At 33.0% G+C, this 22,411-nt stretch overlaps 2 protein-coding genes across 2 annotated transcripts in view; one reads left to right on the top strand and one right to left on the bottom strand.

Annotated features, from left to right (window-relative positions):
• Window positions 1-898: 898 nt before the first annotated feature.
• Window positions 899-5,661, bottom strand: GMF (Glia maturation factor). The gene is made up of 4 exons (XM_090118587.1): window positions 5,474-5,661; window positions 3,821-3,930; window positions 2,472-2,559; window positions 899-1,320 (listed from the first exon to the last, which is right to left on the bottom strand). Exons 1-4 carry the CDS (start codon window positions 5,576-5,578, stop codon window positions 1,201-1,203), a joined length of 423 nt encoding a protein of 140 aa, XP_089974713.1. The 5' UTR covers window positions 5,579-5,661; the 3' UTR covers window positions 899-1,200.
• Window positions 5,662-6,202: 541 nt separating this feature from the next.
• ATP7 (copper-transporting ATPase 1) overlaps window positions 6,203-22,411 on the top strand; it is a 65,950-nt gene continuing 49,741 nt past the window's right edge. The window contains exons 1-3 of the mRNA XM_090118690.1: window positions 6,203-6,473; window positions 12,963-13,016; window positions 13,340-13,376. Of these exons, the coding sequence (XP_089974816.1) occupies window positions 12,992-13,016; window positions 13,340-13,376 (62 nt within the window). The 5' untranslated portion in view covers window positions 6,203-6,473; window positions 12,963-12,991. The remainder of the gene's footprint in view (window positions 6,474-12,962; window positions 13,017-13,339; window positions 13,377-22,411) is intronic.

Genomic DNA, 22,411 nt, shown 5'->3' with positions numbered 1-22,411 from the left:
TTTTAGTGAAAACAGGCGTAGAGCATTCTTTCGTTGTACTTAGTGCGTTCGAAAATATTCTTTGCAATGTTCTAATACTGAACAACACTGAATACGAATTTTCGTTTCCACTAAAAGATCACGAAATAATGCTCTAGCTCTATATTCGTTTGATGTAAATGCACAACGGTGCAATAGGAGCAGTGACGCCAAATCTAATTTTGGTGAAATTATTTTAAATATAATATGCATTTAAAAAATTACAAAATTGGATAAAAGAGGAAAATTATGGGCAAGTATCGGAATGTTATTTCATAAAAATAATATAAAAATAAATCTTGCTCAATCAATTTATAATTAATAATTATTATTGGTATTTGTAACCAATAATAATTATTACTACAACTTTGTGTATATTACGCATTACATTACCCACACAATACAATACGTATCTACCGCATACAAAAACACATCCGGAATAATTCAGTAATTTTCGAGGTATCATTTTCACGCTATTCAAAAAGTTTATAAATAGGCTAGATATCGAAAATCGTAGGAATATATAAGATCGAAAATTTATTTGCATATGAAAATGTAACTATTATTCTTTCGTAAACAAACTACTGAACCGATTTGAGTAAAACACAAATTATTTAGCTAGCTGAAGCTACAATATAAGCTAAACTTAAAATTCGTTTCTTATAACATCTGTAAAAAGCAAGATATCAATTATAATTTTCAGCAAAAATAATATACAAAAATATATAATTTTAACCACATACAATCGACACGCAGCAAAATAACTCATACCTATCTCCTTTCAACTCTTCTTTTTTTAATAAATTTATAAAAATGTTATTGCATTAGTACATAAATCTATTGTAGGTATATAGTGTTATTTATTTAATCTCTTCTCAACTCTATTCTTCTCTTCTTTAATCTTTAATATTCTCCTATATAATATATTACTTTATTTTTGACACATACTTGTGTATTCATAAGTATATGGTACATGTAAACGTTAAATATATCATACTAAACAAGTTTATTATTCCATCTCTACCAACTCTATAAAATTTTTTAACTTCCAATCACATCTCTTCCCGACTCTTCTCTACTCTTTTTATTAACTTTCTTACTCCTAAACACATTCATTCCTACGCTCTATACATATAACTCCACCTCACGTCATCTCACTCCACCTCTCATCTCATCCCATCTCTACCTCCGCAACTTATCGTTAAGCCACTCGTTAGTGAGCTCGTCAAGTTCGCGCACTTCCAATAAACGCGGCGCTCCAACCGCCGCGGCTAACGCGCGCTGTGTGCCCGCGTACATTACCTGAAAAAGAGAACAAATATGTATTAAGGGGCTGTTAAGAGCAAATTTAACAGTGATTGCGCTCTCCTTTACTCCCATACAATTGGACAGTGTGCGCAAACGAGAGCGCAATATCACTGTTACTTGGCGGGGCTAGGTCGTAGAAGAAAATAATAAGAAAATATGTGATTTAAGGAAAAGTGTGGGTCATATGCGAAATATGACTCGTTAGAGTTTCAGGTATGAATATGTGGACTTCGTGTTTTAAATTGCAGACCCGTACGTCAAAAAAATAAAGACATAGAATCGTTTAATGATGATTTTAAGACCAATCTTTGCAATTATTTTCTATCGAACCGATTTCGTCCAATTATGTATCGAGTCCGTCCACGGTCTTCGAAATATGATGAATAATAACATATATTTTTTTTGATGGGCTAGAATTCTCTTAATCTTTTGTTAAAAACTGCTCAAATAACTTCAATTTGGTGTTGTCAGCCACTCAAAAAATAATAATAATATTATATTAATATTTACTACCCATCAACTAAAAATCTTTATATATATAAAACGTATGTGGCACTTTGTTTGTCCGCGATGGACTGCAAAACTACTGAATCGATTTTAAATTGGATTTGCATGCTATGTGCAATTTGATTTAACTTGACCGCGGGACGCAGCTAATTTTTAATAAATGTTTGGAGAAAGAAATTTCGTAGCACTCAAAATTATGCTTAGTCATATATGTAGATATACATATTATTATTATTGTACAATTTGCATACCGCCGCGCCGTCTAGTTACTAATATTCTTTCACTATTCACAATATCACATTATTTTTAATCCTACTAATATTATAAATACGAGTCTGTATTTTGTTTGTTACTCCTTCACGCAAAAACTGCTGAACCTATTTTCATGAAATTTGACACACATAGGATAATTTTTATCCCGTAAATCCCACGGGAACGGGAACTATGTGGGTTTCCTTTAATTACGCAGGCGAAGCTGCAGGCAAAGCTAGTAAATACAATAATTCAAACTCAAACATTTATTTATTCAATTAGACTTCTAGAAGCACTTTCGAATCGTCATAACATATTTTTAACATTTACCACTGATTTGGAAAGCAGTATCTATGGAGAAGAACCTGATACAATATAATAGTTACCTGAAGCTCCATGTGTGCATCGCGTGGTGTGTAGAATATGAAACACATGGGGAACGATACTCTGCCGTCATTGTGCTCCAATTTATAACTGAAAATATAATTTTAATGGAAATAATTTCACATGCATATACAACTTGTTATGTATACTAATATTAAGCTGAATTGTTTGTTTGTTTGAACGCGCTAATCTCAGGAAGTACTGGTCTGATTTGAAAAAATATTTCATTGTTTGATAACTCATTGGTCGAGGAAGGCTATATATCATCACACTAAGACCAACAGGAGCGGAGCTCTGCATGTAAACCGCAGGGCACAGCTATTGTCGAGCCAATTTAATAGGCAACATTTGACGTCTATCAATTTTATCTTCGAAGAGAGGTAACCTGCTTAAAAACATCGATTAAAGTGAATTAATCGATACGGATTTGAAACATTTGTAAATCGAATTTATTAATTTATGATGATTTTTATTCACAAGTAATCAATGCATTCGATTCTAGACGTCAGATCTCGATTTTTAGAGTAACATCTCTGGTATTTAAAAATAAAAAAGGTTTATTGACACAAAATTGTAGCGACGTTAGTTCTTCAATTCAGAAATTGTTTATTATGTTTAGAATGGTTCATCAGTAAAATGAAATCTTAAAATTACTTGTTTCGGTCATTATTATTATAAATATGTAATCGTTATTGAAAAAAGTTAAGCAAATGTGCAGATCTAACAGAAAGAAATATCATGTTATTCTATGTTGTCGTTACTAGGTTACGTTGTTGAATTTTGTTGAACTGTCAAATGTTGCCTATTAAAATGGCTCTACTATAGTCATTAATATTAACATAATATATTTAAATATTCTTCTACTACTAATCAAAATATTGAGTCATGTTTGTTATTCTACACAAAACTTAATAACAATATTTTTTTAATAATGTGTGTAAATGCAGAATCTAAGATATATAAAAAACGTCCACGCTACAATTTTGATTAAATTATTATTTATTAGTGGCTTTGAAACACAACTCATACATTATATTACTCATTTACTTAACAGCAAAGTGGTCATAGGAAAACATAATATGTATATACAATTTTAAAACTTGCATAAAATCATACACAATTTGATGACAAATTAAAAAAGATAACACAATGTTTAAGCTAGTTAAAACCTAGTACAGTTCGATTCAAACTTAATGGCGGCGGAACTTAATTCGGAAGTTAGCTGCGAATGCACGAGTGCGCAGGTATCCGACCCTTAACGATCCGGTAATATCTAAAATTGTTTTCTGCATCAGATCATTCGATGTTCCGAGCCGCCACTAAGTTTGAATCGTACTGTATTGTGACTTACCTATACACAATGAATCTGGGCTGGTGTGACGGCAGGGTGTCCTGCAGCTCTTCCAGCTCTATATTGTGTACCTCTTCATCAACTTCCAGTGTTTGTTTCTCTCTGTTCACCTGAAATTTATAAATGTGTAGTTATTATTAATATACTATCACTAACCTATAGCCTTCCTATCTAACACCAAACTAATTTTTCAAATCGTACCAGTAGTTCCCAAGATTAGCGCAATCAAACAAACACTCTTCAGCTTTATAATATTAGTATAGATATACTACCACTATAACAACAAGCTGAACCTATAGTTATTGTCTTATCTTCTAATGGAATGGTGAATTATGTATTTTGATTAGTTCAATGAATAAATATTAGAATTTGAATTTTGTTTCCATCGTGATGCTTGTTTAAATCAGTATTTATTTAAAGGAAACTCTAAACTTGACACCAGATTTTCTGTTATCCATAGATACTCCATCAAATTGGTGCATATCACTACATAGTATAAAACAAAGTCGCTTTTTCTGTCCCTATGTCCCTATGTATGCTTAAATCTTTAAAACTACGCAACGGATTTTGATGCGGTTTTTTGTAATAGATAGAGTGATTCAAGAGGAAGGTTATAGTATATAATTTATTAGGTTTTAGACAAAGGCGAAGCGGCGGGCGGAAAGCTAGTTTAACCATAAAGCATACCTAACAAGTTGTACTTTCAATTTATTATTATATTATATGGTTTCAGGTTTGACTTTAATTAAATGTAATATAAATATATAAATAATTTTGGAAACTCCAAAAGTGCACGCCTCATAATTTTTTTTTAATAAATATTTATTAATTATTATTTTTGTTTATTTAATAACAATTAAACCACATCGAATCAGACCCTGAAAAATGAAAGGGTTCTATTCCTGAGCATACTCAAGCGTAAGAGAAAAAAAAAGACTCGATTAGTAAAGTATTTCGGTCGCTATCGTGTTAACAAGAAAAAGGATCCGCACATACAGACACACGGACGTCCAAGACAGAACTTTTTTAAACTGTTTTTTAACTAGTTTAAATAACAAAAATGACATCAAAAATATCATGAACGTTAAAAATAGTGTTTTTTCTTAATATGTGTGTGTATGTATTATCTTACAAGTGCAATGTATGATACATAAAGACATTTTAAGTTTGAAAAATCAGATGTTTTGCACGAAGTGACAGTAGTACCCACCTCAACGCTTCGCTTATGAGGCGTGCAATAATATAATAGTGGCTTTTCACTATAATATTAGTAGGCTACTAATCATTTCCTTGTCGGAAAATTACAAACGATGACGAATTAGTGATTAATGATGATGCAGTTTGATAAAACATTTCCGTGCAATAATTAACTTTGTGTAACAAGAATATTAAAATTACATACATGCATTTTCAATGCACTGGTAATTATAGATGGATGATTTTGTACACTTTATAGGAATTTCATACAAATGGATGTACATATATCTGTGTCGAAATATTATATTTCTGTATGTATACCTATTCTTAATGTTTAAATAAGTCGTCATAATAATTGAATTATAACTATACTATAAATGTTAAAACCTAAACATATGCTTAATGTTCTGCTAAACACAACATAACTGTAAATATCAGGAAATTATTAGCATTTACCTTCAAAATTAGTGCAGAGTTCGATTCATGTTTTTGGAATCGAAACTTCTTTAGAACCTCCTTCACGTCGTCTCCAATATCACACACATTTACGTTCGCCGACATTTTTACACCACGAAACTTTTATTTTTAATTATTTTATTTAGTTTTCAACTATTGTACATATACCGCCCACTTTATCAATCGGCAATTCCTATTGAAATTTATAACTAATCAAGCGTAAACGTCAATTTTGATTGACTTTGACTCATAGTTTTTATGTAATATTCGTTCTGAAATAGTTCATTACACATGTTTTTAAAGTGAAACTTTTATTACATCGTCTCAAACTTTTTGGTCTGAGTAGCGCATGTCGCGTGTATCGCGATTCGCGGCTGCCGAGTAGGTATACCTACTCGGCACGCGACATGCGCTACACAAAGCAGTGTTCGGAACCGTTCGAACAGTTTCACTTTTACCGTGGTTTCATAAAACCACACAACATTTTTTTTTCTAACGGCTAATTTTATCAGCAAATTTCATAATAATAAAACAAGAGCACATTTAAACATTATTGTTCGTTTTAAAAGAGCAGTATATTGTATTAGATTGTATTATATTCACACATACAATTAATTTCATGTGATGATGTGATGATGTGATGAATATTAACTCGCTTGTTTTCAATAAGATTTTTGAACGACCCGTATGGTGTCATCTGTCAGCTGTTCGTCACAAAGACATCCGATTTCGAAATCAGCCTTTCCATCTAAACCTAAAATTCCGAATAAATTGTATTTTTAGTGTAATATCAATAAATTCAGAGTTTTTTATTATTCCAATACATTTCCATCATTCGAATTAATAACCTCTAACGAGTGGTCTTCAGTAAAAAGTGTTGTAAATGGTACAAAGACAATTGATTATGTTATTAATTGCATTTATTGATAATTCCGCATTTTGCTAGTGTTTAGAAGTGTTTGTGTCCTAAATAAGGGTCAACAACGTCTCTTTATGAACTGTAAGTATCCTATTATAAGTTAAGTGACAAATAACAACAAGTGTTATATACGTTTTATAATAACAAAAACATGAAATTGTTTAAAAGTAAAAGTGAATTGATCAGTTCTGCTTTACGTCAAAATTTGCATAAAAAATTGGCGCAAACACAAATAGAGAGGCCAACTACATTTTTATATGGATATTTATTTAAACTTATATTTATCATGTTTAGGCTAACTTTATTATTGCATAGCAACTAAAACCACAGATTTATCTATGTATATACATTATTATATACGATTTTACAATATTATTAACCCATGGTTAACAAGATATTTGTAATCTACCCATTTATTAACAATTTTAATCTCTTGATTACAACTATTTTAAAATTGCATGTTTAATCAAACTATCATTACATTAATTGTGGTTTTAAATGACCACAGCTGTTCTTCCAGTAATATTATATCATACCTTTTGTTTCTGTTTTTCATACAGATAATAAATAACAATAATTATTAAAATATGCTTATCAGTTATCTTGTTGTTTTATCTATGTTTGGACTAGTTGTTGTGTGAAATTTATTACATACATGTTGTGCCCTGTGGCTTTTTTCATAGACTAACCACTAGCAAAAACGTTCATACCCCTATTTTAACTGTTTAGAGGTTGTTTCTTACTAGAAATGTAGATAAGTTTGAAGTTAGTTGTTCAGCTATTTTGTACGCCAAATTTCATCCTAATTGGTGATGTGGTTTAGTAGTGTAGGAGTAACAGACAAACAAAGTTTTGCATTCAAATTATTATTGTTACCTGATATATTTTTACAAAGTTAATTCACTTAGTTACAGACTTTTAAATATGTTATATCTCGAATGGATTAAAAATATCTGCATTGGCAAGATAATTAGATAATCTTAAGCTATTTTAATGATATATTATTTAATGATATTGTTTCAATGACGTAATTTTGAAATAAAATATAAGAATGACTAGCAAACCAGGCGGACTCCGTTTCGCCACTAGAGACACCCTTTCTTAGCTATAAACCTCACGGAGCCCGAGGCCTTTCCAATGAAAGCAAAACCGTGGAAATTGGTTCGTGCGTTCTGGAGTTATAGCGTCAGGAAGGAAAACCCGACTTATTTTTATATAGTAGATTTGCATAAAATCAACCATTAGTGAACCAGTGATCAGCTGTGCGCGTTTACGCACGGACGCATTTTTTGTGACCGCTGATTTAGTGCCGAGGACAATGACCTCTGATATACTTAAGTGCGCGAACTGTAACATCGTGATTAATGAATTATTATCGTTTCTAAAAAATGTACTGGATTACATGGATGAAGACAGTATTCATCAGCTGTGTACTAGTTCTTTTTCGGCTGATGACATTGCTAAAGCTAAGTCGTTATTATCTACATCGCTACCTAACGCAAGAAAGCTACCACCTCGTAGAAAAGAACGAAGCAAGAAAATGTCCCGAGACCTGGATGACATTATCTGCATTATGAAAAATAACAATTCGGAATGTTTTCCTATATTTGTTGCGAAAGAGCTGCATAAACTCCCACCAGTCACTTTTGATCATGTGGATGCAACACGAATCCTCAAGGATATTTTATACTTACAAACGAAACTGAACTTATTAGAGGAGAAAGTTGTAACCGTTGACAAATTTAACACACTGAAGCAGGAGGTAGACAGCATGCGACACGGCTCACTAACAGATTCCTGCAGGAATATAAATACCAGGAGAGGGGGAGCGTGCCATAGGGATAGTGCTTGTTTTATTTACAGTGAGTCCAACACACAAGAATTACGCTCACACGAATCTCAAACATTAATCGGTTCCAACTGTAATAATCTTACAAAAAACGCAAATCAGTCAACACCGTTGTCAACCGATGCTATTGAAGATTTTGTCTCTTTTACGCACCAGCAGTACGATGAGACATCGAGCACTAGGCACGTGGAGGCCACAACAGCTACCGCGGTTTCTGACACAGCGCGCGAAGGTAATAGTGGCATCGGTGTCCTTGGAAGAGAGAGCGGGAAAGCGCATGTTGAGGCCCGCACTGCGGTTTCGTGCAATAAAACTGCCGCGACTTCTTTCTTATCGCCCCGCTGCTGCGCTCGGGCCGGTAATGAGTCATCGACTGCTAATAACAAACTGTCTTCGCTTAACCAGAACAATGTGATGACGAATGCGCCTGCGACAGTTTATGATTGTCTTGAAAGGGACAAATCTAATAAGGATGATGATTGGCAGGTAGTTCGTAAGAAATCGTCAAAAAAATATAAATTATTAGGGCAAAAAGGATGTGCATCACCTCTTAAGGACGATAAGTTTAGGGCTGCGAACCTTAAAGTGCCGCTGTTTATATCTAATGTCAGCATGGAAACGAATGAGAGTGATATTATAAACTACATTAAAGATAAAACGGGTGAAATTGTGTCTCTAAAAAAGATTAATATGCGAAGTAAAAAACAATATAATGCATACAAGTTATTTGTACCGAAAAATAAATTAGATTTATTTATGAATGACTCATTCTGGCCAAACGGCATTACATTCAGGCGTTTTGTGCAATTTTTATACAAAACGAAGTCTAGTATTGTTAAAGTCAATTAAATATCTTTAGTATGGATGGTAAAAACCAATTACATTGTAAATTTACTAGTTTTAATTGCAAATCTTTTAAGCGTTCTATTGATAATATTAGAAGTATATGTAACGAGTCAGATTTGGTTGCCTTACAGGAGACATGGTTACTGCCCCATGATATACCATTGCTTGGGTCGATTTCTTGCGATTTTGAATATACCGGTAAATCAGCAGTAGATACATCCAAGGGTTTACTCACAGGTAGGCCATATGGGGGAGTGGCTATTCTCTGGAAGGTTGGTGTTTTTGATTCAGTTTCTGTAATAAAGTGTAATAGCTCACGGTTGGTTGCAATTAAGGCTAATATTAAGGACCGTTCTATTATAGTTTTCTCAGTATATATGCCAACCGACTCTAGTCATAATTTAATTGAATTCACTGAGATTCTTAGTGAAATAAATGCTATTGTTGTGAGCAATGATATTGAGTGCATATTTATTCTCGGTGATTTTAACGCTCATCCGCACGAGCTATTTTATAGAGAACTAATTAGCTTTTGTTCTGAACAATCTTTGATTTGTGCTGATGTTTTAAAATTAGGCGAATCTGTAAATAACTATACCTTTGTTAGCGAGGCTCATGGGTGTAGACGTTGGCTGGACCATTGCATTGTTTCATTAACAGCGTGGCACACTATTGCTAACGTGAGTATTAAAGAAGATGTATATGTGTCGGATCATTTGCCGTTATTCATTACGTGTGATTTAGGTGTTGTAAGAACTAAGAGTGTGATGCGTGACATGCCTCGCAGTAAAGTTAACTGGGGTGAAAGAAGTAACTCAGAAATTGATGCTTACCGGGAGCTATGTGATAGCAAATTAAAAGAAATTGCTTTTCCCCGTGAATTAATCGGTTGCAGTCACGGTTCATGCTCTTTGTCTGAACATATGCAATTTCTGGATAGATTATACAGTAAAATTGTTCATTGCTTATCTGAATCTGCAATTTTATCTCATCCAGAACCTCAGCCAGCGCGTACCCATAAGCCTAAAAAATTATGTGGGTGGAATAAACATGTGAGGAATGCTCACCGGGAGGCCAGGCTTAGTTATAGGTTGTGGTTATCATACCGGCGTCCACAATCAGGGATTATCTATGATCAAATGTGCACTACTCGAAAAATATTTAAAAGTCGTTTGAAGTGGTGTCAAGATAATCAAGACCAAATTAGGATGGATATTTTAGCCGAACATCAAGCTTCTAAAAATTTTATACAATTTTGGAAATCCACTCGTAAACTAGATGCTAAGCCGGGTCTACCTGTGAGTGTGGGTGGGAAGAATGATCCAAAAGAAATCGCTATGATGTTCAAGGATCATTTTACAGTAAAGTCACCTCTTGGACCATCTAATAGGATAGTGAATGTGGAGTCTGGAGGGCGTGGAGATGAACCTCTGTTTCATATTATTTCTTCAAATGAAATTAAGTCAATTATTAAGAATATGAGCAAGGGTAAATCTCCGGGTCATGACGGGCTCAGTATCGAGCATTTAAAATATGCGGGCTGTCATCTGCCTAAGCTACTCTCGATGTTTTACACACTATGTATAAGGCACTCCTATCTGCCAGCAGATCTCATGAAAACAATCGTTGTACCTATTTTAAAAAACAAAACAGGTGACATTTCCGACATTGGAAATTATCGTCCCATATCTCTTGCTACAGTTTTGGCTAAGGTGTTGGACAGTGTGCTTGATGCGAGATTAAACAGTTTTTTGGACTTACATGATGCACAGTTTGGTTTTCGACCAGGACTTTCCACTGAAAGTGCAATCTTAAGCTTGAAGCACACTGTACAATACTATACCAAGCGTAAAACACCAGTGTACGCTTGTTTTCTAGACCTTTCCAGGGCTTTTGACCTCGTGTCGTACGATGTTTTATGGAATAAGCTGGAGGGTAGGGGTTTACCAGTTAGCATTCTTAATGTTTTTAAGTATTGGTATGCCAACCAACGGAATACTGTAAAATGGTCTAACGATTTTTCCGAATCGTATGTGTTAGAATGCGGTGTAAGACAAGGGGGACTGTCGTCGCCTAAGTTGTTCAATCTGTACGTAAATGACCTTGTTGTCGAACTCAGCAATATGAGGGTTGGTTGCCGGATCGGAGGTATCAGTTGTAACAACATAAGCTATGCCGATGATATGGTATTGCTGGCTCCGACTGCAAGTGCCATTTCTGAGATGCTCAAAGTCTGTGAGACATATGTAGCTGCTCACGGTCTGCTTTATAATGTGTCTAAATGTAAATGCATTGTTTTTGGGGACGTTGGTAAGCATAGGAAATGTACGTCTGACATATCTCTTTACGCTTTAACAGTTGAAAGAGTTAAAGAGTTTAAGTATCTCGGACACATGCTTACTGATGACCTCAAGGATAATGTAGATATAGAGCGTGAGCGTAGGGCATTGGCGATCAGATGTAATATGTTGGCCCGTAGATTTGCCCGTTGTAGTAATCCAGTGAAAATCACGCTTTTTAAAGCCTACTGTCAAAATTTCTACACGGGTAGTCTATGGTTTAACTATACTGATAGATCGCTTAATGCCTTACGTGTCATGTATAATAATGCGTTTAGAATGCTGTTGGGACTGCCTCGCTACTGCAGTGCGTCTGGAATGTTCGCAAATGCGCATACTGACGATGTCTGGGCAATTATACGCAGAAAAACAGCGTCTACTCTAGATAGAGTGCGGCGCAGTCGCAACAGTCTCATGATGATCATTTCAGAGAGATATATGTCATCTTTCATGGGACACTTTGTGCGTGAACTTGTCCATTCAAAGCGACAGGTTTATGCATAAGGTGCCTCACCATCTGATAATAATTAGTATATTTTTAATATTTACTAACATTAGTTAATAAGTCTCGTACTAACATTAATGGATCTCTGTAATCTAATTGTTTAAATAAATAAATAAATAAATAAATAAATTAATGTTAAAAATAAGGAATAAAATTATTATTATACTGTTTGTTTGTAATCACATCTTGAAAATAGTATTGTTTGAAAAATAAAAAGATATTCGTTATCTTGAGATGATACAGTGTATCTATTTTAAATATTTGCTATTGATAAGAAACATATTTGAATATCTAAGATATTTTTTTTAATAATTATAATTCTTTCTGTAGGTACATATATAAAGTTCTTGAGTCACTGCATTAGTGGTGTCTTCGAAAACGGCTTGACCAATTTTTATAACTTTTTAAATGTGTCTTTGTTAGATCTGCGAATAAATGTTTTCTTTTTTTACACCCCTAATCTATAAGGGTGTTGTTGCATAAAAATGTATGTGTGTCTGGTCAGCTAGTGGCATGATGATAATTGATATGTAATCCTTTTTATAAACTTTATTCCTTACCCGTATTGCTCCGCTCCTGTCGGTCTTAGCGTGATGACATATAGCCTATAGACTTCCTCGATAAGTGGGCTATCTAACACCGAAAGAATTTTTCAAATCGGACCAGTTGTTCCTGAGATTAGCACATTCAAACAAACAAACAAACTCTTCTCAAAACTTCAACTTTATAATAAAAATATGTTTTGAAGAACATTTATCTATACTAATACAGATAAATGTTCTTGCACTCTAAAAAAAATCAGATGTTTTGCGCGAAGTGACAGTAGTACCCACCTCAACGCTTCGCTTATGAGGCGTGCAATAGTGGGAAAGGTAAAAATATTGACTATCTGGGCTATCTGGCATCTGCCTTGCTTTATAATTGTGTCGATTTTGTTGCAATTTTGAAAAAATTAAAAGTGGCAAAGTTATTTATTTTTAAACAAAACACTTTTGTGGTATGACCTAAAATATTATTTTCTTTGTTTATAGAGCATTTGAGTGATAAGTGATGACTGGTAATGGCTGACGGGACGACACTATCATGTAAGTTATTTTTATGTACTTAACTAAGTTAAGTTTTGTAACTAATTAGGCAGTGATCTTATCTTTTTATCATTTGATAGGCTTATGCCTGTTTTAATATAAATTTATAAAGAATAGAAAAAATTCGATCACGAGGCGGGACGAATTATATTTATAAAGCATTTGAATGCCATTAAACCAAAATATCAATTTTAATGCCTGTTTTATTAATATAAATAAGGAAAAAAATATATATAACGGAATACAGTTATTGATTTTAAAAGTACTTAAATATAGGTTTTAACTTTTTATTAAATTTTATTTATTCTTTTATTTATTTACAGATGAAACTACAGAGATGGTGGAGAAGGGAAAATCTGGGTAAGTATTTATTATTATAGCACAATACCTAGTTTTGTTTATCTATGCAATTGTCTGAATCGTTTTGGAGCTAAACCGCTCAAACAATTATGATGAAAATACTGTAGACCTTTAAATAGATTACATAATATAATTGAAGTACTTAATGTGTATATTTTGACCTTTGAAATGGATGATTTTAACGCAAACAAAACCACGTGCAAGACTAGTTTATTTTATGTATTACGTAGTTAGTATAAATAATTATCCTTAACCGTTAACATCGACGTCCTAAACAGGAATGTGCACCAAGCTTAAGTAGTAAATGAAGTGTATACTTTCCTTATACTAACTATCTTTATAATGTCGTAAGGTCACAAGCAGCGCGTGTATTGTAAACCTTAATTATATTGTTTTAGAGTCGTGTTTCGATTGCACGGTTCAGTGATATCGCGTAAGTGGTTTGATTGGTGCGTAATCGTTATAGTGTTGGAAAGGGGGGTTGTCGATAAAATTGTCGAGAGTTTAGGAAAAAAATGTGGTTAGAATATGTAAGGATATAAGCAAGAATAGGAAGAAAACAAGCCATGAATGAAGTTTTTAAACTGTATCAAACAACACGAGAAAAGACTAATGCTTCTGCTTTCTGCATAATATGTAGTTTTAAATATTTGGTAAAATCTGTAATCTACTTTCTTATTTTGTCATAATAATATTATGTCGTCTCTTACTTTATAGAGAGTCTTAAATGCTATTCAAATATCGATTAACGATAGTGTTCAACGCATGAAATCAAGCACAATAACATAAAGACTTTATTTTGTATATTTTCTGTAAACGATTTAATTTCAGTTTAATACTGCTTTACTACCCGTGTGGGTAGTTCTTTAGACGCGCTTTTAAATCCTTTCATACATATAAATTATTAACTATCCGTTCGGACAGACTCTATAGAGAAGATAACAGATTCTATAGAGAAGACCCGATCCAAAACTTTGTAGTTGTTCTTTTCATGTCAAATGCATCAATTAACCGGTATATTAATAAATACATGTCGCCTTACCACCTACACTCGTTCTGTGCCCTACTTTTTTATCGACAATCAACAATCGACAGTCACACGTCACTAGCCATCTTAATGTCTCCCATTCACCTCGGCCGTCGGCGAAACATTCGCAAGCAGTACAAGACGCGACGATATCGTGAATAGTACCGTGTGACGCTCGCGCGCTTTTTTCTTGAAAAAAAAAAGTCACGCGATTCGAAATTCGAATATTTTTGTTTAGCGCGAAAAAGTTTTCTTTTTTACATAGTCTGTGGATGATTTTTTACGCTCTGTGTTGTGTTTTTATTGCAATGGTAGATTTAAATTAGATATTTGTTGATTTTGTGTTGAGATTATTTACCGTGTTGTGTTGCGTTCAATTTCTAGTACTTGTGAAATTGTGAAATATAATTCCTGTGTGAATCAAATCAATTCAAATACAGTTATGAATGAAATGATGAATATTGGCCTCTTTTTGCATCGAAAATGAATCTTGTGTGAGATAAAATAAGGGTTGCAAACGTGTGGGTGGTTATGACGTAAATAGGGGTCGGTATACTGGTGGAACGTTAATTAAAACATACTGTAATGGTTAGTAAGATATAGTTCTTATGTCCCAGGTTGTAATTAAGAGTGACTATATAAAATCTAGCATTGACTTACGTCGTAGATGCAATGGGGCTACAAGGGGGCATAGGACATTTTTATTCTAACCAAGTAATTCTGTTTTTATTTTTAAATAGTACCAACTATTTAAAAATAAAGGAATAATAAATTTAAAAAATTACCATATTATAGGTAAACACGCATCAGATGTTTTTCCTTATTTATATTTTTATTAATAATTCCCCATTCGTATACCTAGGTATACGTAATTCCCCTAATTTCCCTAATATTAAAGATACGTTCGAATGGGGAATTCTCAGCAGTGTTAAATATGTAATTAATTTGCTTATTATTTTTTTCATTTATTTTAATTACATTTTTTAATCGAAATACGTTATGGATGTCCGCTAATTTTGACATATATAAATTTTGTAATGCTGACGTCACATCCTTCTATTACTTGTTGTACTTGAGGTCGATTATTTATCGCATATCGGTTTTTTAGATGACGCGTCATATGGGAACACCGTAAAAATGTTGTCTTTGAAATAATTTAAACAAAACATGTATAAGTAATTAGTTATAGGTAATTATATTACCTAATTAAAGTATTTAGGAAAATAGGTACATGAAGAAGTAGAAACTAGCCTTCCGCTCACGGCTTCACCCGCGTTTTCGAAGAAAAACCCGCACAGTTCCCGTTCCCGTGGGATTTCCAAGATAAAACCTCCTATTCGTTAATCCAAGTTACACTCTATATGTGTGCTAAATTCCATTGCAATCGGTTCAGTAGTATTGGTGTGAAAGAGTTACAAACAAACACATACATCCATCCTCCCAAACTTTCGCATAATTATAATATTAGTAGGAATGATAGGATAGGATTAGTAGGATGGAAGTAGGATAGGACAGACATGGCTAGACCAATATTAATGATATTAATTTTATAAATGGATATTTGTCTGTTTGTCACTCAATCAAGTCAAAATAACTAAACATCTACCTATATGACATTTCTTACTGAGATAGATTATAGCCTGGATTAGCACCTAGACTATTTTTATTGATTTTCGTGTATCATGTGAGAGAAGCCACGGGCTCGAACTAGTGTTTGTATAAAATATTGTTTATTATATTTATTTCTCTTTAAATATAAAATTATCGCGAAACCGCAGGGCGTTAATGTTAGCAAATAAATTTGATTCGGACGATGCTTTTTTATTCATTTGCCCTTGACATTGAGACAAGACGGCGCAACCGATTTCGATGTTTTTTGTTCTTTTGTTGAACGATTAATTTATATTCTTTGTAAACCTTTCGTTCAAGATTATTGCGAGGTGTGAAGTATGAAGTGTATTATGTAAATTCGTGTATGAATGTTTGTTGCACAATTACTACGAAACTACTGAACCGATTTGGGTTAAATATGTGTGTTAACTGTGTGGCATGACATAAATGATATAGCGATTAAAAAATTGTAATTAAAAATTATGTAGGTATGTAATTGTATTGAAACTGGTTTGTGTAGGTACAAGTCAATTATCAAGAAAGGTTGTTTGTTCAACTAATCACACAAAGTAAAACCAAATGTAAAACTAGATTTCCGCCCGCGGCTTCGCCCGCGTTTTCAAAGGAAATCCCGTATAGTTCCCGTTTCCATGGGATTTTCGGGATAAAACATACCCTTAACCCTATGACTTAATCCAAGTTACCCTCTTATATGTTTGATAAATTTCATTGTAATCGGTTCCGTAGTATTTGCGTGAAAGAGTAACAAACACACACACACACACACACATCCTCACAAACTTTCGCATTTACAATATTAGTAGGACTTTTATTTTGGAAAAAATAAAACAATCTATTGAAATAAAACGCAATTTAAATCCGTTTATAAACATGAAATGATTGGATTGTTTTTTAATCCACGTTTGTCATTTTTATCAGCACAAAGATCAGTGTAATCCAGATATCTACAATATACCTACTAATCGATATAATATAAATAATAATTATTTATTATCTGTTTTGTAATTGTGTTATTTATAATCTGTACATGATTTATTTTATCTAAAATACGGGTCGAAACTCTAAAGTCGATTAGTCGTGGAACAAATTTCGCTATTTCTTTTTATTATTAATATTTTTTTATGTAATACGTCTTTTGAAGTATTATGTAAAAATACTTTCTCTTTAATGCAATTTAATATTTATAAATAGATTGTTCTCATGAATATTATAAAAAATATCAGATTTATCCATTTTAAATTTTAATTATGTTTCTGACTTTTGGATAGCTTTGAAATTATTGCATTTTCACCGGTCATTAAATCTACCCCTTCAAACTGGATCGAAGTCGAGGATGGTTCTTAAGGAGAGAAAACGTATACATGTACCACGGGCGAAGCCGGGGCGGGACCGCTAGTACTGTAGAAAGTTCCATATCTTCGGTTTAGTTTGTGGCGTAATAATCTTTATCTACAAGTAGTGTTTATCTAAGGAGTATCAAGGCAAAAATATGTCGTGAAATCTTATTTTTATAACGTTAACTTCGTAAATGAATATAATTGAAGGGTTTATTTGTTATGCTACTCAGATTTTTATTAAGTGCATATAAAAGTAAAAAATTTTTAAGAAGCGCTACTGTCAAAGTACAAAAAAAATTATAATTAACCACTTAGAAATGCCGTCAAGAAACTCTTGTTGTTCTTTTTAATTATATCAATATAACAAAATTAACATTTAAAATAATAAAGATGATTCCAGAGAACTGTCCGTATGTATTTATGCTCTCCGAACTAATACATTTTTCACAAAATTATATTTATTTTTCAAGCCTGTCAGCTGTTCTGCTTTTTAAGCTATACATTTTCATTTGAAACTAGCGGTCCGCCCCGGCTTCGCCCGTGGTACATAATATTTACGTTTTCTCTACATAAGAACCATCCTCGTACTTCAAGGAATATAATAAAAAAAGAATTATCGAAATCGGTTCAGCCGTTCTCGAGTTATGCGCTTACCAACACATTTTGCGATTCATTTTTATATATAAGAGAAGAAGAAGAAAGATGTAATAAAACTTGAAGACTTCCAAGCAAACTTCAAAGCTTCTTTCTCTTTAAAAATCAACCCCTTTCGATTTAATAGGCTATAAAATTAAGTACATATACGGTTGTACTACTTATAAATCAGATAGTTCATGTACAGTGTAGCAATAGATACTATCGACGTCCTTATCAGTTAAAGATAACGTCGTATCTTGTTTGTCGATATGTTTACTGTACGAATGATACGGTGGTAGAGGTAGAAGTATACATATATCTGTATGTATATGTCGCAGTCATCTGGTTGAATCTGCTGTTTGATTGAATGACTAGCGCGTTCTTTCAACAATATGCCTAGCGTTATATCCGCTCTGTTCAAAGTGCTATGTTACAAATACAACCCGCTAACTAGTTGGACGTTGAGTGACGCTTGTGCGGCCTAGTCATTCAATGAACGCGCTAGTCATTAAATCAAACAGCAGATTCAATCAGATGACTGCGACATATTACGTTGTTATAATATTATAATATAATATGTTGTTACACCCATGTTTATGTTGTAAATAATTGTAGATGGTTTGATTTGGATGTTATCTAGCATAATAATAGGTAAAAGGTATTTAATATTTATACAGGGTTACTTGTAAAACACCAGCAACCTCTCAGGACAAGATAGCTAACATCATAAGTAACAACATTTGTTCTACGACTTTTGGCATAACGCAATACATTATGTTTAAATGATTTTTTAAATGTTTTTATTGTACTCTCCTAACATTTGTAAGTCTATGTTCTATTCATTATCGAAAGGACGACGCGACGCCTCCTTTTCGTTCTCGTTCGCTTCTTGTTTACGTAATTTTTGGGATGCGCGTAGAGTTTATAATATTCAAACGGAAAATTAAATGAATATTTTATATTTATTTTTGTATGAAAATAAAATCTAACAAATTATCAAAAGTCGTAGAACAAATGTTGTTACTTATGATGTTGGCTATCTTGTCCTGCGAGGTTGCTGGTGTTTTACAAGTAACCCTGTATAGAAACTACCTTACCGCCCGCGGCTTCGCCCGCTTTGTCTAAAACCTAATAAATTATATACTAAAACCTTCCTCTTGAATCACTCGTTCTATTTAAAAAAAATCCGCAACAAAATCCGTTGCGTAGTTTAAAAGATTTAAGCATACATAGGGACATAGGGACAGAGAAAGCGACTTTGTTTTATATTATGTAGTGATTGTGTATTTATTAAAATTTTACGTAGACATAGATATAAGTAGCCCCGCGTGTTTTAGCTCTAATATTATAATAATACGAAACTATTGCACACAATTATGATAGCACTTTAGAATAGTTAGTATTTATGTATTTTTTCATTTCTAAGTTATTGCTCATCAAAACTTGATTCTTCAAATTAAAAGTTATAACCAAAGACATCGGATTTCATAAAAAACGATAACATCGTAAAATTGATCATCTTTTAAATAAACATAAAAACAGAATGATGATAATAAAGTATAATTGACCGTTTAAAAATATGGTAAATCCACATCCTTTGGTCTGTGTTTATCCCATTTAAAATGTTGATTCATCGATGTAAAAATAATAAACAAATAACTAATTGCGCGGTGCGGTTTCACCCGCGGACGAACCCGCGGGAAAAGCAAACTGTGCTTTATTTTCTATTTTCTATAGCTCATTTGCTAAGTAGATATTGAACAAGGCGGGTGAAGCCGCGGGCGGAGGGCTAGTTTAAATAAATAACACTACATAGTATAAAACAAAGTCGCTTTCTCTGTCCCTATATCACTATGTCCCTATGTATGCTTCTAAATCACATATAATCTTTAAAACTACGCAACGGATATTGATGCTTTTTTTTAATGGATAGAGTGATTCTCGAGGAAGGTTTTAGCATATTATCATTAGGTTTAAGACAACGCGGGTGAAGCCGCGTGCGGATAGTTAGTTTGAATATGAATTACTACCTTGAAATGAACTAAAAATGCTATAATTATAAACAGTACTAAAGTATATCACTCAAACTCAAACTCAATACCAATGACGTAACAACTTTCGCTGTGAAAAGTGAAATTTTTTATATCGGTTCATTTTATACGCTTTTAATTTAATTCGAATTTAACTATTATGGTGTATAGATTAAGGTTCAATTTTGTGTTTTATTTTATTTATTTACTAGTGGGTTGGCACGACTTCGTCCGGTTTTTTTACAGTATTTTTAACACAGCTAGTGTTTAAATATAATACAAATAGATTACCAATGCGCTATTTGAACCACTGTATTGAAAATTATAAACATCATTGTGTGCAACAATGGTCCGATTTGTTGTTAGTATGTTTATTTAAAAACATTTTTGTATGAACTATATGTACCTATATGTAACTAGCTGTTACCCGCGGCTTCGTGTGAGCAAAGAAAATTTTCTTTAGATATTTTTCACGGTTGAAGTAGCCTATGTGAATCTCTGGCCTCCTAACTTCTAGATGGAAAAAATCATCAAATCGCTCCCTTGCGACGTGAAAGAAAGACAAACTAACAAACACATTTTCGTATTGCACGCCTCATAAGCGAAGCGTTGAGGTGGGTACTACTGTCACTTCGCGCAAAACATCTGATTTTTCAAACTTAAAATGTCTTTATGTATCATACATTGCACTTGTAAGATAATACATACACACACATATTAAGAAAAAACACTATTTTTAACGTTCATGATATTTTTGATGTCATTTTTGTTATTTAAACTAGTTAAAAAACAGTTTAAAAAAGTTCTGTCTTGGACGTCCGCGTGTCTGTATGTGCGGATCCTTTTTCTTGTTAACACGATAGCGACCGAAATACTTTACTAATCGAGTCTTTTTTTTTTCTCTTACGCTTGAGTATGCTCAGGAATAGAACCCTTTCATTTTTCAGGGTCTGATTCGATGTGGTTTAATTGTTATTAAATAAACAAAAATAATAATTAATAAATATTTATTAAAAAAAAAATTATGAGGCGTGCACTTTTGGATTTTCCAAATTATTTATAATATGTAATGTACCTATAATGATAATTCTGTCCCGCAGTTTCGCTCACTGCCTATTGTATTTTTAAGAATTAGTTTTAGGTACTAGAAAATGAATTTTTATATTCCAACGCCTCAAGTTTTATTTTTGCTATAATAATAAGCCATGACCTACCACAACCTTTTATCTATCTATTGATCGAAATGTATCGAAATGCGTTCAGCGGTTCTATTGTAATTTCCCATTCCATGCATGGATTTACAAGATATGATATTTAATAGTTTAAGGGCACTTGTAAATAATCTTTATTATAATTATTATAATAAAATAACTCTTTGTTCTTTTGCGCAGATATTGTTTTATAGAACTTATAGTGTTTCTGATAATATACAGATTAAAAATCATTTTAAAAGAATAATTTTATTGATTTGCTACAGCCTACAACGGGCGATGTCACGTGATAAAAAATTCTGTTAGTAAAAAATTTCATAATCGGATCAGTACTTCCGAAGAGTAGCACCTACAAACAGACAAACTGTAACTTTCATAATATTTTAGTATATTATTAAGTTTTTAAATTTACTAATATTTCCTTTTTTCCAATGCAATACAGAGCGTTATTAAATGAATATATAAAGTGAAGTGAAAAAGTGTCAAAATAAGTGTAAGTGTAAAGATGGAATAAGTGACATCTTAAGTGATACTTAGTGTCAAAGTGCAAAATGTTGTCCCGTGGATTTAAATATTCCTTGTTGGAAGATGAGGATATCGGGTAAGATTTTGTTTAATTTTTTTAGTTTGTAAGTAGAAATGACGTATTTCTGTAATGGGAAAAGGCTCAAATCGTTCTGATGAATTTTGTTGAAGTCTTACCACACCCCGGACACTCCATACAAAATGATCGTTTTGACAGTCACACTGTAGAGACTGCAAATGTGTGTGTTAACGCTTTATGGTTGGCACATTTGTAACTAGCGTAAAAAAAAATTCGCGTTTTTCTGATGAAATACATCCGTAAACAGCACAATATCTAACCATTTTCTACGAAAAACGATAATCACAAATCCAAAATAATAAAATTACATTAAGTCAATTTGATTAATGTTGTCAATCTTCGTTGCGTATCCTTGCAGAAAAATATGGCCCATTTTATGCCTGATCGCGCGGGGGTGAGGTAAGTTTAATTTTGGCGGGAGGCGGAGAGTGTCCGTTCTGTAGCGTTTAGCTACTATTATGTATTCTGTGGTCTTACTATTCTCTTTTGAAGTTTATTCTTTTTGTACTATTTCGTCTTTTTGCCCATGTTGCCTGGTAGAGATCACCGCAAAGTGAT

Source organism: Colias eurytheme, chromosome 30 (genome assembly GCF_061535395.1).
Source record: "Colias eurytheme isolate Ceu_HAF_F1 chromosome 30, ilColEury1 Martin Lab GWU primary, whole genome shotgun sequence".
Taxonomy (NCBI): domain Eukaryota; kingdom Metazoa; phylum Arthropoda; class Insecta; order Lepidoptera; family Pieridae; genus Colias; species Colias eurytheme.
Note: the sequence above shows the minus strand (reverse complement) of the source record. Positions and strands in the feature narration are given on the sequence as shown.

Bases quoted from the DNA above. Each gene is read 5' to 3' on its own strand.
- GMF (XM_090118587.1), bottom strand. From the start codon at position 5,578: ATGTCGGCGAACGTAAATGTGTGTGATATTGGAGACGACGTGAAGGAG. The intron at 2,560-3,820 runs GTAAGTCACAAT...TTATATTTTCAG, and splicing joins CCCAGATTCATTGTGTATAG to TTATAAATTGGAGCACAATG. The intron at 1,321-2,471 runs GTAACTATTATA...TCTCTTTTTCAG, and splicing joins ATGCACACATGGAGCTTCAG to GTAATGTACGCGGGCACACA.